At 36.9% G+C, this 14,926-nt stretch overlaps 1 protein-coding gene across 1 annotated transcript in view; it reads left to right on the plus strand.

Annotated features, from left to right (window-relative positions):
* LOC132545790 (cilia and flagella-associated protein 47-like) overlaps nt 1-14,926 on the plus strand; it is a 51,463-nt gene that overhangs the window by 4,948 nt on the left and 31,589 nt on the right. The window contains exons 9-30 of the mRNA XM_060209482.1: nt 164-322; nt 562-775; nt 1,062-1,214; nt 1,527-1,630; nt 5,258-5,340; nt 5,548-5,644; nt 6,946-7,049; nt 7,209-7,321; nt 7,905-8,149; nt 8,504-8,634; nt 8,855-8,977; nt 9,231-9,440; nt 9,599-9,667; nt 9,990-10,071; nt 10,448-10,545; nt 10,863-11,144; nt 12,681-12,888; nt 13,164-13,359; nt 13,532-13,623; nt 13,871-14,000; nt 14,406-14,505; nt 14,722-14,893. Coding sequence (XP_060065465.1) covers nt 164-322; nt 562-775; nt 1,062-1,214; nt 1,527-1,630; nt 5,258-5,340; nt 5,548-5,644; nt 6,946-7,049; nt 7,209-7,321; nt 7,905-8,149; nt 8,504-8,634; nt 8,855-8,977; nt 9,231-9,440; nt 9,599-9,667; nt 9,990-10,071; nt 10,448-10,545; nt 10,863-11,144; nt 12,681-12,888; nt 13,164-13,359; nt 13,532-13,623; nt 13,871-14,000; nt 14,406-14,505; nt 14,722-14,893 — 3,165 coding nt within the window. The remainder of the gene's footprint in view (nt 1-163; nt 323-561; nt 776-1,061; nt 1,215-1,526; nt 1,631-5,257; nt 5,341-5,547; nt 5,645-6,945; nt 7,050-7,208; nt 7,322-7,904; nt 8,150-8,503; nt 8,635-8,854; nt 8,978-9,230; nt 9,441-9,598; nt 9,668-9,989; nt 10,072-10,447; nt 10,546-10,862; nt 11,145-12,680; nt 12,889-13,163; nt 13,360-13,531; nt 13,624-13,870; nt 14,001-14,405; nt 14,506-14,721; nt 14,894-14,926) is intronic.

Raw genomic sequence — 14,926 nt, forward strand, 5'->3', positions numbered from 1 at the left:
TTTAAATGATCAGAGGTAAATACAGATGGATGTGGTTGTCATTGACTGTAGCAGTCACATATTTATAAATACCTGGGATTTTTTTATGTACACATATATTACTGAGATATATCCCTAGCTGACCATGCTTTAATCAAACGTTGTGACTTATCATTATTACCAGGTGGCTTCAAGACAACCCAGATGCTGGATGTGATTGGTCAGGTGGCAGACAACCAGAACCCAACAGTTGTCAACTTACAGGTCATCAGCTCCTTCCCTCTGACCTTCCTCGGCTCCAGTGACCCTATCTTCAAAAAGAAGCAACCCAAGTATAACCCAGGTAGATGACAGTCCTACATCTCTAATGTTTCTGGTGCAGCTTTGTAGCCAGGATATTTATTTTCTGGTTAAATCTACTTGTCTCAAAGTTAATAATGTGCCCTGTCATGTGATGCATGTGATTGCTATGTGTTTTAATGTGTAAATAGTGATTACTTTTTAAATCTTTGTCAGTTTTAATGATGAGAACTTTTGTCTGATGACCTATTTCAGCATTTAAGAAACACTTTGTTTTGTTAGGTATAACCCCCTACATTAGCAATGAGGTGGGTATGTTTGTGGACACCACATTCTCACAGCTAGACGAAAACCCCAGAAATGCTGTAGCGGGAGGTTTAAAGCCAAGTCTCCATTCTCAAAAAAATGTTGACCCTACAGACGATAATGCCAGAGTGTCTTTCCCTAACGACAGAGCGACCAGCATTCGCCCAAGCGAGCGGGGCGAGACCTATAAGTGAGTTCATTGTGTTACTTTGTTTATGAGCTCCATTAGAAATGATGCAAAAGTTTACAGTAGAACTTAATCAGAATGTTGGTAGTCACTTTTAGTTAACTGCTGGTCTGAATTAATACCCTGGAAATGATTATAAATGGTAGTGGAAATGCATGTGCACTGTTTGTGTGTTACACAGCCTAGTAATTGAAATTGTCCTTACTGTGACAAATGATTCTGACGATGTTAGTACTAGCCAGGTAGTGTGTGGTGAAGCTTTCCTAATCATAATCTCGCTTCCTTACAGAACTATCTTTACCAAGACAAAACGTCATAACTATGTTGACCCTGACTACGCCCTTAATCTAAATGAGGAAGCCAGTAAAGTGAGCCATCGTAACAGCTATGTTGGTATGCTTCGTCAAATGAGGCAAAACCGCCTTAATCAGATTAAATCAAGGTAATAATTACCAGGATTGGACAAAAAGAGATATCGGAACTGCATATTGGTCTTTCTGATGCATAAATGATCAAAATTTAATTTCAATTTTCATGGATTTTAAAATTAAGATTGCAGTCTTTTTCACACATGTAAATTTATTGAAACCTTTAATTTTTGAATAATGAAGTATGACTTTGTATAACCATTCACTATTTCTCAATACAACTCTTAGCACTTTGAAATACATCTTTGAGTTACAGAATTGTTTGACATTTAGATATACAGCATATTTTTCTGTTTAAACAACTTCAATATAAACAATTTTTGCAGAGAATTCAAGGATACCAACAATAAACTGGACATAGGGATAAAGTCTGCGGCTGGTTTGAAGCCAAAACGTCTCACACAGATGGAGATCAAACCAGATCCTAGGAGTGAGTAGTTCTCTGTCAATCTCCTAAATCTTACATGCTCAACTCTGGCTCCATTCTTCTGTCAGTAACACATTTCTCTCCTTAAAACATGTATATTTAATTGCCACTCATCACATTTAGAACTGCTGTCTGGTTATAGCCGGGTTAAGAACTAGAACTGTTGTCAGGTTATAGCCGGGTTAGGAACTTGAACTGCTGACAAGTTATAGCCGGGTTAGGAAGTAGAACTGTTGTCAGGTTATAGCCGGGTTGAGAACTAGAACTGTTATCAGGTTATAGCCGGGTTAAGAACTAGAACTGTTGTCAGGTTATAGCCGGGTTAGGAACTTGAACTGCTGACAAGTTATAGCCGGGTTAGGAAGTAGAACTGTTGTCAGGTTATAGCCGGGTTGAGAACTAGAACTGTTATCAGGTTATAGCCGGGTTAAGAACTAGAACTGTTGTCAGGTTATAGCCGGGTTAGGAACTTGAACTGCTGACAAGTTATAGCCGGGTTAGGAAGTAGAACTGCTGTCAGGTTATAACAGGGTTAAGAACTAGAACTGTTGTCAGGTTATAGCCGGGTTAGGAACTAGAACTGTTGTCAGGTTATAGCCGGGTTAGGAACTAGAACTGTTGTCAGGTTATAGCCGGGTTAGGAACTAGAACTGTTGTCAGGTTATAGCCGGGTTAGGAACTAGAACTGTTGTCAGGTTATAGCCGGGTTAGGAACTTGAACTGCTGACAAGTTATAGCCGGGTTAGGAACTAGAACTGTTGTCAGGTTATAGCCGGGTTAGGAACTTGAACTGCTGACAAGTTATAGCTGGGTTAGGAAGTAGAACTGCTGTCTGGTTATAGCCGGGTTAAGAACTAGAACTGTTGTCAGGTTATAGCCGGGTTAGGAACTTGAACTGCTGACAAGTTATAGCCGGGTTAGGAAGTAGAACTGTTGTCAGGTTATAGCCGGGTTAGGAAGTAGAACTGCTGACAAGTTATAGCCGGGTTAGGAAGTAGAACTGTTGTCAGGTTATAGCCGGGTTAGGAACTTGAACTGCTGACAAGTTATAGCCTGGTTAAGAACTAGAACTGTTGTCAGGTTATAGCCGGGTTAGGAACTTGAAAGATACTGCATTGAACTGCTGACAGGTTTTAGCCGGGTTAGGAACTTGAAAGATACTGCATAGCTGGTTGTTTTCGGACGGAAGATATTTTTGCAATTTGCAGGTCATTTTCATGATCACAAAACTTTGATCTGTGAAATATTAAGACATGCGAAAATATTTGTCCACGATATAAAACATTGAAAACATCATGAAATTGTTACTTACTGTAGTGTTCAAGTTCCAGGTCGTTCACCACCTCTCGTTCTTGGATTAACAATTTAAAACATGTGAAACAGAGAACCTTGTATATGATACATACATATGGTTTATCATGTGTATAAACTGAATACTTTCGTCAGTAAGAATAAATTGTTGGTAAATCTTTTTGAATAACGCTTCTATTTTGACAACTTTATATCTGGGAAAGGGAAATCCCCTTAAACTACTCGGTACACAGAACGTACTATAGTGTATAGAGGAGATCAGAATGAATAATTTCTGCTGGTGATTTCTGCTAGTAAGTTTGAAACCTGAGATCAGTTTGCAAGTGGATACAGGTTAATCAATAAAATGAGTACAGTCCAGTGTACAGTGTCATTTGTCAAATCAAGTTCAGTATGTGACCTGACTTGCTGAGATACAGTCTGTATCTGCATCAGTTGCTCTATCAGAATACTTAAGTATATGAAAAAAGTTGACCCTATCCCAAAAAGGGAGAGCTATCTTGAATTGGAAGATTTATTAAGCAAAAATTTGATTTCCAGTTAATGCCACATCACAAAATTTTAATGCATGAAAATTAAATTTTTTCGATTGATGAGAAAATTGCGAAATATTTTGCCCGTGAAAATGAACAGCTTTACCTTCATCAGGCAGAAAAAACGTGTGCAGATGCTGCACTTAAGCATCCATGTCTGATAATGGACAAGTCAAATACAAGTATCAGAGATTCAGCCCCCAGTATCTCATCGAAAATTGGTCTTCAGTACTGATTCTCATCAAAATGGTCCCCAGTACTGATTCTCATCAAAATAGTCCGCAATACTGATTTTCATCTAAACAAGGTCCCCAGTTCTGATTCTCATCAAAACAAGGTCCCCAGTACTGATTATCATCAAAACAAGGTCCCCAGTACTGATTCTCATCAAAATAGTCCCCAGTACTGATTCTCATCAAAATAGTCCCCAGTACTGGTTCTCATCAAAACAAGGTCCCCAGTACTGGTTATCATCAAAACAAGGTCCCCAGTACTGATTATCATCAAAACAAGGTCCCCAGTACTGATTCTCATCAAAATAGTCCCCAGTACTGATTCTCATCAAAACAAGGTCCCCAGTACTCATTCTCATCAAAACAAGGTCCCCAGTACTGATTCTCATCAAAACAATGTCCCCAGTACTGATTCTCATCAAAATAGTCCCCAGTACTGATTCTCATCAAAACAAGGTCCCCAGTACTGATTCTCATCAAAACAATGTCCCCAGTACTGATTCTCATCAAAATAGTCCCCAGTACTGATTCTCATCAAAACAATGTCCCCAGTACTTATTCTCATCAAAATAGTCCCCAGTACTGATTATCATCAAAACAAGGTCCCCAGTACTGATTCTCATCAAAATAGTCCCCAGTACTGATTCTCATCAAAATAGTCCCCAGTACTGGTTCTCATCAAAACAAGGTCCCCAGTACTGGTTATCATCAAAACAAGGTCCCCAGTACTGATTATCATCAAAACAAGGTCCCCAGTACTGATTCTCATCAAAATAGTCCCCAGTACTGATTCTCATCAAAACAAGGTCCCCAGTACTCATTCTCATCAAAACAAGGTCCCCAGTACTGATTCTCATCAAAACAATGTCCCCAGTACTGATTCTCATCAAAATAGTCCCCAGTACTGGTTATCATCAAAACAAGGTCCCCAGTACTGATTATCATCAAAACAAGGTCCCCAGTACTGATTCTCATCAAAATAGTCCCCAGTACTGATTCTCATCAAAACAAGGTCCCCAGTACTCATTCTCATCAAAACAAGGTCCCCAGTACTGATTCTCATCAAAATAGTCCCCAGTACTGATTCTCATCAAAATAGTCCCCAGTACTGATTCTCATCAAAACAATGTCCCCAGTACTGATTATCATCAAAACAAGGTCCCCAGTACTGATTCTCATCAAAATAGTCCCCAGTACTGATTCTCATCAAAATAGTCCCCAGTACTGATTCTCATCAAAATAGTCCCCAGTACTGATTCTCATCAAAATAGTCCCCAGTACTGGTTCTCATCAAAACAAGGTCCCCAGTACTGGTTCTCATCAAAACAAGGTCCCCAGTACTGAGTCTCATCAAAATAGTCCCCAGTACTGGTTCTCATCAAAACAAGGTCCCCAGTACTGAGTCTCATCAAAACAAGGTCCCCAGTACTGAGTCTCATCATGTGTTATATATAAGTATATTGATTTGGCATTGAAATATGCAAATTTAAAGATCTGGATTGCCAAGCTTATTCATGCAGCTACAAAAACCTACCATTTGTCTTTTAATTTAGGTCCCACTCCACCAAATGCAGACTTTAAACTCTTGAGTACAAAGGAACTTTCTGCAGCAGAAGCTGAAACTCTTACTAAAGAGGTAAGACAGTCTTATAAACCCAAATCAAGGGTTCCCAGGTAACAATACCTTTTACTTACAGGTAATGTGTTTAATGGTTATCTTCATTATCATCATTAAGATATTAATTGTAATATATATTTGTATGTATATTAAGTAGATTTCGTTCTTGTAGTAACGTTGCATATTGTCTATCTAAAATTGAACTTTTTATGATATTACCTTTAGGCTTGTGAGGGTCTGAATGCTGTGCCAACAACTAAAGTGGAGAAGCTGGACTGTTCCAAGGTCTTGTCACCTCAGATGTTACACCAGATTATTATAGGTTAGTAAATTTACCTTTAGTGTTAATCCCTGAGTAATATCTTAGGTTAGTAAATTTAACTATAGTGTTAATCCCTAAGTAATATCTTAGGTTAGTAAATTTAACTATAGTGTTAATTCCTAAGTAATATCTAGGTTAGCAAATTTTACTATAGTGTTAATCCCTGAGTAATATCTAGGTTAGTAAATTTAACTATAGTGTTAATCCCTGAGTAATATCTTAGGTTAGTAAATTTAACTATAGTGTTAATTCCTAAGTAATATCTAGGTTAGTAAATTTTACTATAGTGTTAATCCCTGAGTAATATCTTAGGTTAGTAAATTTAGCTATAGTGTTAATTCCTAAGTAATATCTAGGTTAGTAAATTTTACTATAGTGTTAATCCCTGAGTAATATCTAGGTTAGTAAATTTACCTTTAGTGTTAATCCCTGAGTAATATCTAGGTTAGTAAATTTTACTATAGTGTTAATCATTGAGTAATATCTAGGTTAGTAAATTTAACTATAGTGTTAATTCCTAAGTAATATCTAGGTTAGTAAATTTTACTATAGTGTTAATCCCTGAGTAATATCTTAGGTTAGTAAATTTACCTTTAGTGTTAATCCCTGAGTAATATCTAGGTTAGTAAATTTAACTATAGTGTTAATTCCTAAGTAATATCTAGGTTAGTAAATTTAACTATAGTGTTAATTCCTAAGTAATATCTAGGTTAGTAAATTTAATATAGTGTTAATCCCTGAGTAATATCTAGGTTAGTAAATTTTACTATAGTGTTAATCATTGAGTAATATCTAGGTTAGTAAATTTAACTATAGTGTTAATCCCTGAGTAATATCTAGGTTAGTAAATTTAACTATAGTGTTAATCACAGATTAGCATACGTTAGAATTGTTACTTAGAAGGTAAATTATAGATTAACAAAATAGATTAATAAAGTTACCAATAGTTTAAACCACAGATAAACATACAAGGTTGTTTAATTTTCCTACAGTGTGAATCACTGACTAGCAGAAAACGTTGTAAAGTTTCCTATGTTTTAAAACAGAAGGTAGGTTAATCAAAATTACCAAGAAGGAAGTCAACTACAGGAAGTTATTTGTAATTCCAGCCACAGCTTAACATTGGTAAGCACCTTGTGAAATGAACTGTAAAAAATATTGTACTTTAAATAATTTCAGATTTAAAGTTACTTTCATGGGATCAATTAGAAATGCTTCCTCCTTCTAACCAATCAATACTAATACAATGACAAATGATTAATCTAGATCTTTCTCACTATGTTGGTTCATTTGTGTTAAAGGTCCTCCAACCTTGGACTTTGGTCAGGTGTGTCTGCGGTCAGTTTGTACCAAAAACCTGTCCATCATCAACAATTTAGACACACATATACATATTGTGGCAGAGGTAGGTGGTTCTCTGAGTTACATTATTGATGAAAATCATTCTCTTTTGACTGATATATTTCCAAGCTACTTTGAACAAAAAATGTGTTTTACTATTTTCTTTGTATACATAATTTGTTTTTGAATGCATTAAGTGTTTAACTAACATGTCCTTTCTCAGATTGACTGTCGCGAGCTTAGGCAGAGCAGTCCTTTGTCCCAAGTTGTTCCTCCAAAATCCAAGGCACATCTCCCCATTGTGTTTGAATCCAACTCTAAAGGAAAGTTTCAGAGGTAAGATCTTATTTGACCCCAGGGGAACATATTTGAGCAGGGATATAAAAATCTCTGAATCTCTCTCTTGGTCTTCCCCTAGACTGTCAGCTCAGCCTAATTGACGGGTTGGATATTTTGTAACTTGACACAGTGGAAGACTAGTATATGCTGATGTGTATTAAGAAAGGTATTTCCAATTGAAATGTTAGGGTTTCTTGAAATTAGCTGGTATATGGCCTTTGAAATTTTAATTTTTTAATTATTCAAGTCCTTGTTACTACAAGCTGACTGAGGGAGGTTTGATGGGAAAGGATGGGAGGTTGCCTTTATTGTATATTGGTCAGTAATATTTAAGAGGAATATGAATAAACAAAATCATGAATTTTGAACAATTTCCGAATGGATTTACCTGATCACACTGGAATGTACATTTAGAGTAAAAGTGTAGAAGAATGATATCTATGACATTAAATCCTGTAATATGAGGAGTGAATTCTGATATCAACTAGTTTCTAAATCTATTCTAGACTCATTACATCTCTCTTCTTTGTAGTGTAGATATTTTATAAGCAGTTATGAATTCCATGATTGTCATCTACAGGTCAGTGTCCTATACTGTAAATGGACATTACAAGCACCATGTCACCGTGGTGGCAGAAGTAGTTCATGTAGCCCTGGAACTCTCGACTGACCAACTCATCCTCACACCTGCATTTGGACTCCCAGCTGAAGCAGAGTTCCGTGGAGTGATTACACTGTATAATAATCTCAATTACCCAGCTGAGTTTACATGGGCCCCTAACTTGGGGGACAGAGGGACAGCTTTCTCCATCAGACCAGCTACAGGTATGTATCTGACATGCTAACATCCTTAATGAATCGTTCTCATGGTCAGTAAGGATATAAAAGTCATACTTGTGTAATTCAAGATAACCACCAAGACATCTGATTGGTTGAAAATGTTTGAATTAAAGTTCCTAATTGGTTGGTCAGATTTTATTGGTACATTATCACCATATTGTCTTCATAACTGTCAGCATTCCATAATATACAATAATAGTTGTCATTGGGCACTTCAAACCTGATGGCTGTCCTGAGTCATTTTTATCAGGTTGATACGATTAGACACTGGATAATTAAAAGTATGCTAAATATAACTACTTGCCCTTTTAATGATAATGTGGATATATTGTCTCCTAGGAATCGTGGATGCCCACAAAGATCTTGACTGTGAAGTGGTGTGGCATCCCTCATTCCTCGCCCCCGAAGATGGGTCATTCTCCCTCATGGTTCATGGCGGCCCCACCCTGCAGCTCCAGTGTAAAGTTGAGGTCAGTTGTTCATTAATTCATGAAAAAGAAATGTTTTCAGTCTCACTATAGTTTCCATTTGGCCTACCCAGGTAAAAGGGAGGAGGCAGACTTTAATGACCATCATTCTTTGATAGGAATAAAAAAAACAGTTTCATCAGGTAGTTTGCCAAAGTACTCAGCTGTTTTGGATAACTTGTATAAGAAAAAAAGATGTCTACATTAGATGCTATGTTTTCAGATGGGAACACCAAATGTCCAGTTCATGGAGAGGAGGGTAATGTTTGGACAGACACCGATTAATCTGACCACAATAAGGAGTGCTCTGCTAGCTAACACTGGTCAACACCATGCCTATTTCCAGGTATATCCATGTCACTGTAAAAACTCTATAGATAACTTTTTTATGGTGGAGTTTCAACACTAGATTAGTATATTGTAACAGTATCATTTTTGATCAAGTATTAATTCCAAAATGGTGCTTTGACAATTCCCATAGATTTGCTGGTATGATAGCATACCATGACTTCCTGTTTTGATGTCCATGATCAATAATGTGTATATTTATAACATGAAGATATATGACAATGTCTAGTTTTGAGACTTTTTATATTCAGGTGATTGACTCCAACCCGTTCCCTGGCCTGATGGTGACTCCTTTACATGGAGTGGTGCCTGTTGGAGGCCATGCTGAACTCAAAGTGCAGCTGACTCCTTCAGCCATCCTCAAGTTTGACACAAAAGTTCAGGTGGCCATCAAGGGGGGTAAGGTGCTGGAGTTACGGATGGGTGGCACTGTGGAGCCACCAACTGTGGACATAGACATGGTATGTTACATCACACAAACTAAGGTATAAGCATCATCATTTTTCTATGAGTTATTGAGAAATAAAAATTCTGTCATCATAACCAGGAGACTGTATATGAATTTCATTTAGTTTTTCTTAAGAAATTTGGGATCAAATAGTAACCATTTCTATTCCAGGACTCATTTAACTTTGGCGGTGTGTATTGTGGATCTGGAGCAACCCTCCCATTCAAGCTCACAAACAAGGTAAATAACTGCAATGTGAATTTTACTGCAGGAAGTCAAAACCAACCCCTGTAAACCTTGTCAGAACCATACCTGCAGAACAACAAAACAGATATTTTCAGATTCACATTTCTACTTTAAGTTCCGATCACTAGGTAATGACTTATGGTGTGTATAGATATATAGATTTAAATTGATGTCATGAATAGATAGATGTCATGGCTACATTAAAATTCTGTAATTATACATGCTTCTAAATGTCCATCACAACTTGAAATCTTTAATGACAATGGAATGTCATCTTTAAAGTTTTAACTGTTAAGAACCTTTTATTTTTTTTCAGGCAATTACAAAAGTGAAGTTAGAGCTGGATTTGACAAGATACAAAGACTTTTCTCTCAATTTCTCTGGCTACCAAACTCAAGGTTTGTTTGTTATCTATGTCATACCTATGGCACACAGTTGCCTAGATAGAAATAATTCACCTTAAAAATTACTATTGATTAGCATTGTCAGTTCATTCTGATATTAATTATACTGAATCCTTTGTCCATTGTTTGTTTAAAGTTACACGTCCTCTATGACTAGATGTGTATACCTTGTGTCCTCTATGACTAGATATGTATACCTTGTGTCCTCTATGACTAGATATGTATACCTTGTGTCCTCTATGACTAGATATGTATACCTTGTGTCCTCTATGACTAGATATGTATACCTTGTGCCCTCTATGACTAGATATGTATACCTTGTGTCCTCTATGACTAGATATGTATACCTTGTGTCCTCTCTGTTTAACAGATGATTACAGCTATCAGATGTTGAATCCGGGGATGTTCACTGTGACCATGGCACCAGAGGAAACCATTGAAGGAGAGATAATCTTCACCCCCACTGAGGTAAGAATTCACAATATTTCCAGTTCTTGTGATAAATAAGCCCAGTTTAATCACAGAACTATGCTGTATGTTATAGTCTCTGTTTTCCCTGTATTCTGTATTCTATTGTAATTGTAACAATATAAAGAAAAATTGGTATCACAATCAGTTGTTTATGTTTCCTTATATTATAGAGGTTTAGCACTATTTCTTGGAGCCATGCATGGTCTTTTTCTAGGTTATCACGTGGGACATATCAATTGTATATCCATATCGTGGTGAGAGGAGGAGGGTTGTTAGGTCTGTACATAGTGTAAAGTTGACTATTTATGTTACAGGTGGCAGCTTATGACTTCATCATGCCTGTTATAATAAATCAGATTGGGGCTCCATCTCCAGCCCCAACCCCTTTCCCTCCAACCCCTGCCCCTTCAAACAAGAACAGCATACAGCATATTATTAACCCCCGCCCCCAGCCCCTGTCCATTGCTACGCCAAGGAAACATGTCATTGCTACTGCTCTGCGGCAGCCACTACAGTTATCTTCCAACAAGATTGAGTTTTCATTGCCTTCGACTTTTGAGGATCCTACAGCCTCCACTGGACTGGGAGTATCTAAGGTAATACTAGACCTAAAGACTTGAGGTTGATTGAAAAGTAATCCATGAATCCTTTTAAAAACCAATCCTTTATTTAAAGACTTTTTCTATTTTTCTTACATAAGTATTATTTCGTTCATAAATTATTATTTCGTAGGATGTTAAATAGTAACTGTGAAATTTCTAATTGATTTACAATGGTTTGGTTGTTTAATTTTCAGCACCCTATTCAACAGGTAAAAATATCTCCCTTGTGATCACTTTTATATAGTCCTGCATCATACCTGTATTGTTTCTGTGTTAACACCTTCTCTGTTGTATTATCCTCTACACACCAGTTCTCACATCAGCTCTACTTTGGCTAGATATATATAACATTTAATGGAGACAAAGAACAAACAGTGTTCCTGATACAATTCTATTATACCACAAGTACTATACTATGTACTGTTTTTGTACTGTCTATGTAACCCTTAGCCAATAATTCTAATGAGGAAGTCAGGATTTCCATCAGTAAGAGATCACCAGGTGCTCTTTGGTATGGTAACTAACAGAACTACTCCTCATGTACAAACATATCATTTTATCTTTATTTTATAAGTACACTAACATGATATTACTATTTTAATAAATGTCAAACTTACAATGTATTCTGTACTCTTAACATACGTACCACAATATCATGTTGTGTTGAGTTAACACAGACCTCAGATAAAGTAAGGATACGTCAGATCCAATAATAGACGTTTATACCTGTTCAGTAAAGAATGAAATAATTAGGCAGGGGATTTGAATATCGCATCTGCTTCACCTCCAGCTGCTTATACAGGTCTTACACATAATTTCCCTGGTATAACCTGAGCTTAACGCTTGTTAAACAGAACTGTCTTCTGCCTTCATATGATGACATCACATGGGCTGCTACACTGTCTGATCAGAGCTTTGGTTTCTTCACATCGACACATTACAAAATTTCCTTGTTTGGTTAATCATGTTCTACCAATTATGTGATGATTTTGTATATAATGTATACCCATGTAGGTGTTGTATTGTCAGTGTAATACAAGGTATTCCCAGGAATAACACTCTCACCTGTCTACACACCTGGCTTGTCCCCTGCTTATGTCAGATTAGCCTTGCGTTGTACTGTAAGCATGTAAAGCATGGTAGATAGAATGGACTGATATACTTAAACAACAGTTCATTACTTATATATAATATCTAGTATACAAGTTAGTGATTTGTTTTTTACTCGGACAAGTTATATAGCTCTCTATGTGAGTTATTTTTTGTTATTTTCCTGTACTAGAAAAGTTTCTCTGTGATCTTAATATAATTCAAGACAGAAACATTACAATATAAGGGACTTTAATATTCTTTCTTGGTTCTTTTAGATCATTTTTTTTTAATCTTTGTGTCCTAATTGGTATCTTTTCAGCTGTTTTATTTTCCTGTACAGGTTCATTTTTGTCATTTTTAAGGTAATAATGACCATTATAGACCAATGTAAAACCTTTTGATTTCCATTGTAACATTGGTTGGCCTGTCTGTTTCCAGGGTACCGTGCTTGTTAACAACAGCGACAAGCCCCTGAAATGGGTGATGGATCTGAGTGCACCAGTGAAGGCTCTACAGGATGGAATAATCAAATTTATCCATCCATCTGGAGTACCATTTGTGGTTATGAACCCACAGGAGAGTAAAGGCATTGAAGGCATTCTAGAGGCTGGACAGACCCAGCATGTTGCTGTCTTATTCTGTCCTAGTAAGTTACACTGATAAGAGAAATGTCTTTTTTATTTTTACTTCAATATGTAAATCTAGAGGACATCCTAGAGGCTGGACAGAACCAGCATGTTGCTGTCTTATTCCGTCCCAGTAAAATAAGAGAAAAAGACTATAACATAATAAAGATCTATACTTGCTATTGACTGCTGTAAGAGATTTTGTCTCACATTAACACGTCTAGTCTAATTATCATCCAGAGCTGTTTGATTTGTTCAAAAGCAAAGAAAACTAATGTTCTTTTTCACTTTCCAGCTGAACCATGTCGCCATGAGTTGGTAATCCCAATTCTGATCAATGACCTTGAGAAGCCTTACCAGTACCTTCAGGTCATCGCAGAGATGAAATCTCCAAAGCTCTGGTTTGACCCTTTGGCCATTGTTATGACCCCTGTGCCTCTTATGACAGAGGTTTCCACAGAATTCACCGTTTTGGCTGGACAGTACAGCAAGTAAGTTTGACACTAATTAGAATTACATACCAGCTGTTATCCTTGTTTTCAGTATAAGTATAAGTTATTTTTGTCACATTTTAACATCAGAAAAGATTGATTATCACTCAACACCTTTATAGCCTTACCTTGCTTAATGTATAAAATACATAAATCACTGTTAATGTTGTAGACCTTCCCATATCTCCGTGATAACACCAACAGTTGAATGTGAGGACGGCAGTACAATTTCACCGATCAGTGTTGTCTGGCCGGAGGGATCAGGTAGGTTCAGCTAGAATCACCAGTTGTTACCACACTCCTATAATGTCACAGTGTGTCACGACATTTAGATCTCCAGCTAGAATCACCAGTTGTTACTGTACTCCTGTAATGTCACAGTGTGTCATGACATTTAGATCTATGTGAACTGATGTTTGAATTACCATAATAAATTGAAGATAGGTTTTGTGACATTAAATTGTAGTTTTATCTAATATGTATCCTGACAGTTTGATGTCTGTGATTACAGAAGTAAGTCCCTGCTGTGGAGATGATGGACAGATTGAACCTTGTGCTCTGCCTTGTAAACTCATCTTTTCAAGCCCCAAACCAGTCTCCTTTGCAGAACCTATCTTGTTTGTGGACTCTGACGACCGCAAGTAAGTTCCCCAGATAACTGCAGAAATAAGTGTTGATTAACAGTCAGTATACAGGCTGACCATGTTTAAGGTCTTCAGATACATTATTACAACACCAAATTATCAAGTTTAACATTTTAGAACAATATTTATCTAGTTTATTGTATAAGATGTGCACAACTTTCTTTGCGAGGCCAGTTATATGATAACTTATGTACAAGATGCATACATTTTCTTGTAAAAAAAACTTATGTGATCAGTACCTGTTTATCACACACAGAAGTACCAGGGTATATTTTGTCCAATGAAATTATTTTGAAAATGGTTTTAAATAAAACGCGTTGATATCAAATTGACTAGGATAGGATACAACACTTCTGATGACTACATTTCTGGTTTGATTTCACTGGTTGTTTGTGATTTCAGATTTAAGTTGGTGGTGATGGCGACAGCTGACAATTGTCTACTAACTTGTTATCACTTCCTCGCCCTCCATAGGACTGATCACCAAATTGTTTGTGAACCGGTGAGAGCTGATAAAGATCTTTGTAAATTTATGAAAACTTTCAGAATTTCACCTTCAACACAAACTTGATCACAAGATTAGAATGAAATGTGACTAGAATATCTGGTTTCAAAAATATCTACAGAAGCTCTTGAATGTATTTTCACATTTCTGAAGATTGATTGATATCAGTCTGTGAACAGCAAGTAATTTAAAATGATATTGCTTTATTTGTAGGGTGCATCACCCAAGGGTCGAAAGTTCCTGACAAACGAAAACATCAACGGAGGGGAGGCTGTGATTGTCCCATGCGTGTCTCCCACACACAACAGTCGTCCCAGTACCAGTGCTACTAGCTCCAATTTCCAGATCTCCTCCTCTAGCTATGAGTCTTCAGGCAGTGTAACAGGTAAAGACTTGCGCTAATGAAATGTCATTACCA

This window comes from Ylistrum balloti, unplaced genomic scaffold, assembly GCF_031769215.1.
Source record: "Ylistrum balloti isolate Yb309-2 unplaced genomic scaffold, AGI_CSIRO_Ybal_v1 Utg369856, whole genome shotgun sequence".
Taxonomy (NCBI): domain Eukaryota; kingdom Metazoa; phylum Mollusca; class Bivalvia; order Pectinida; family Pectinidae; genus Ylistrum; species Ylistrum balloti.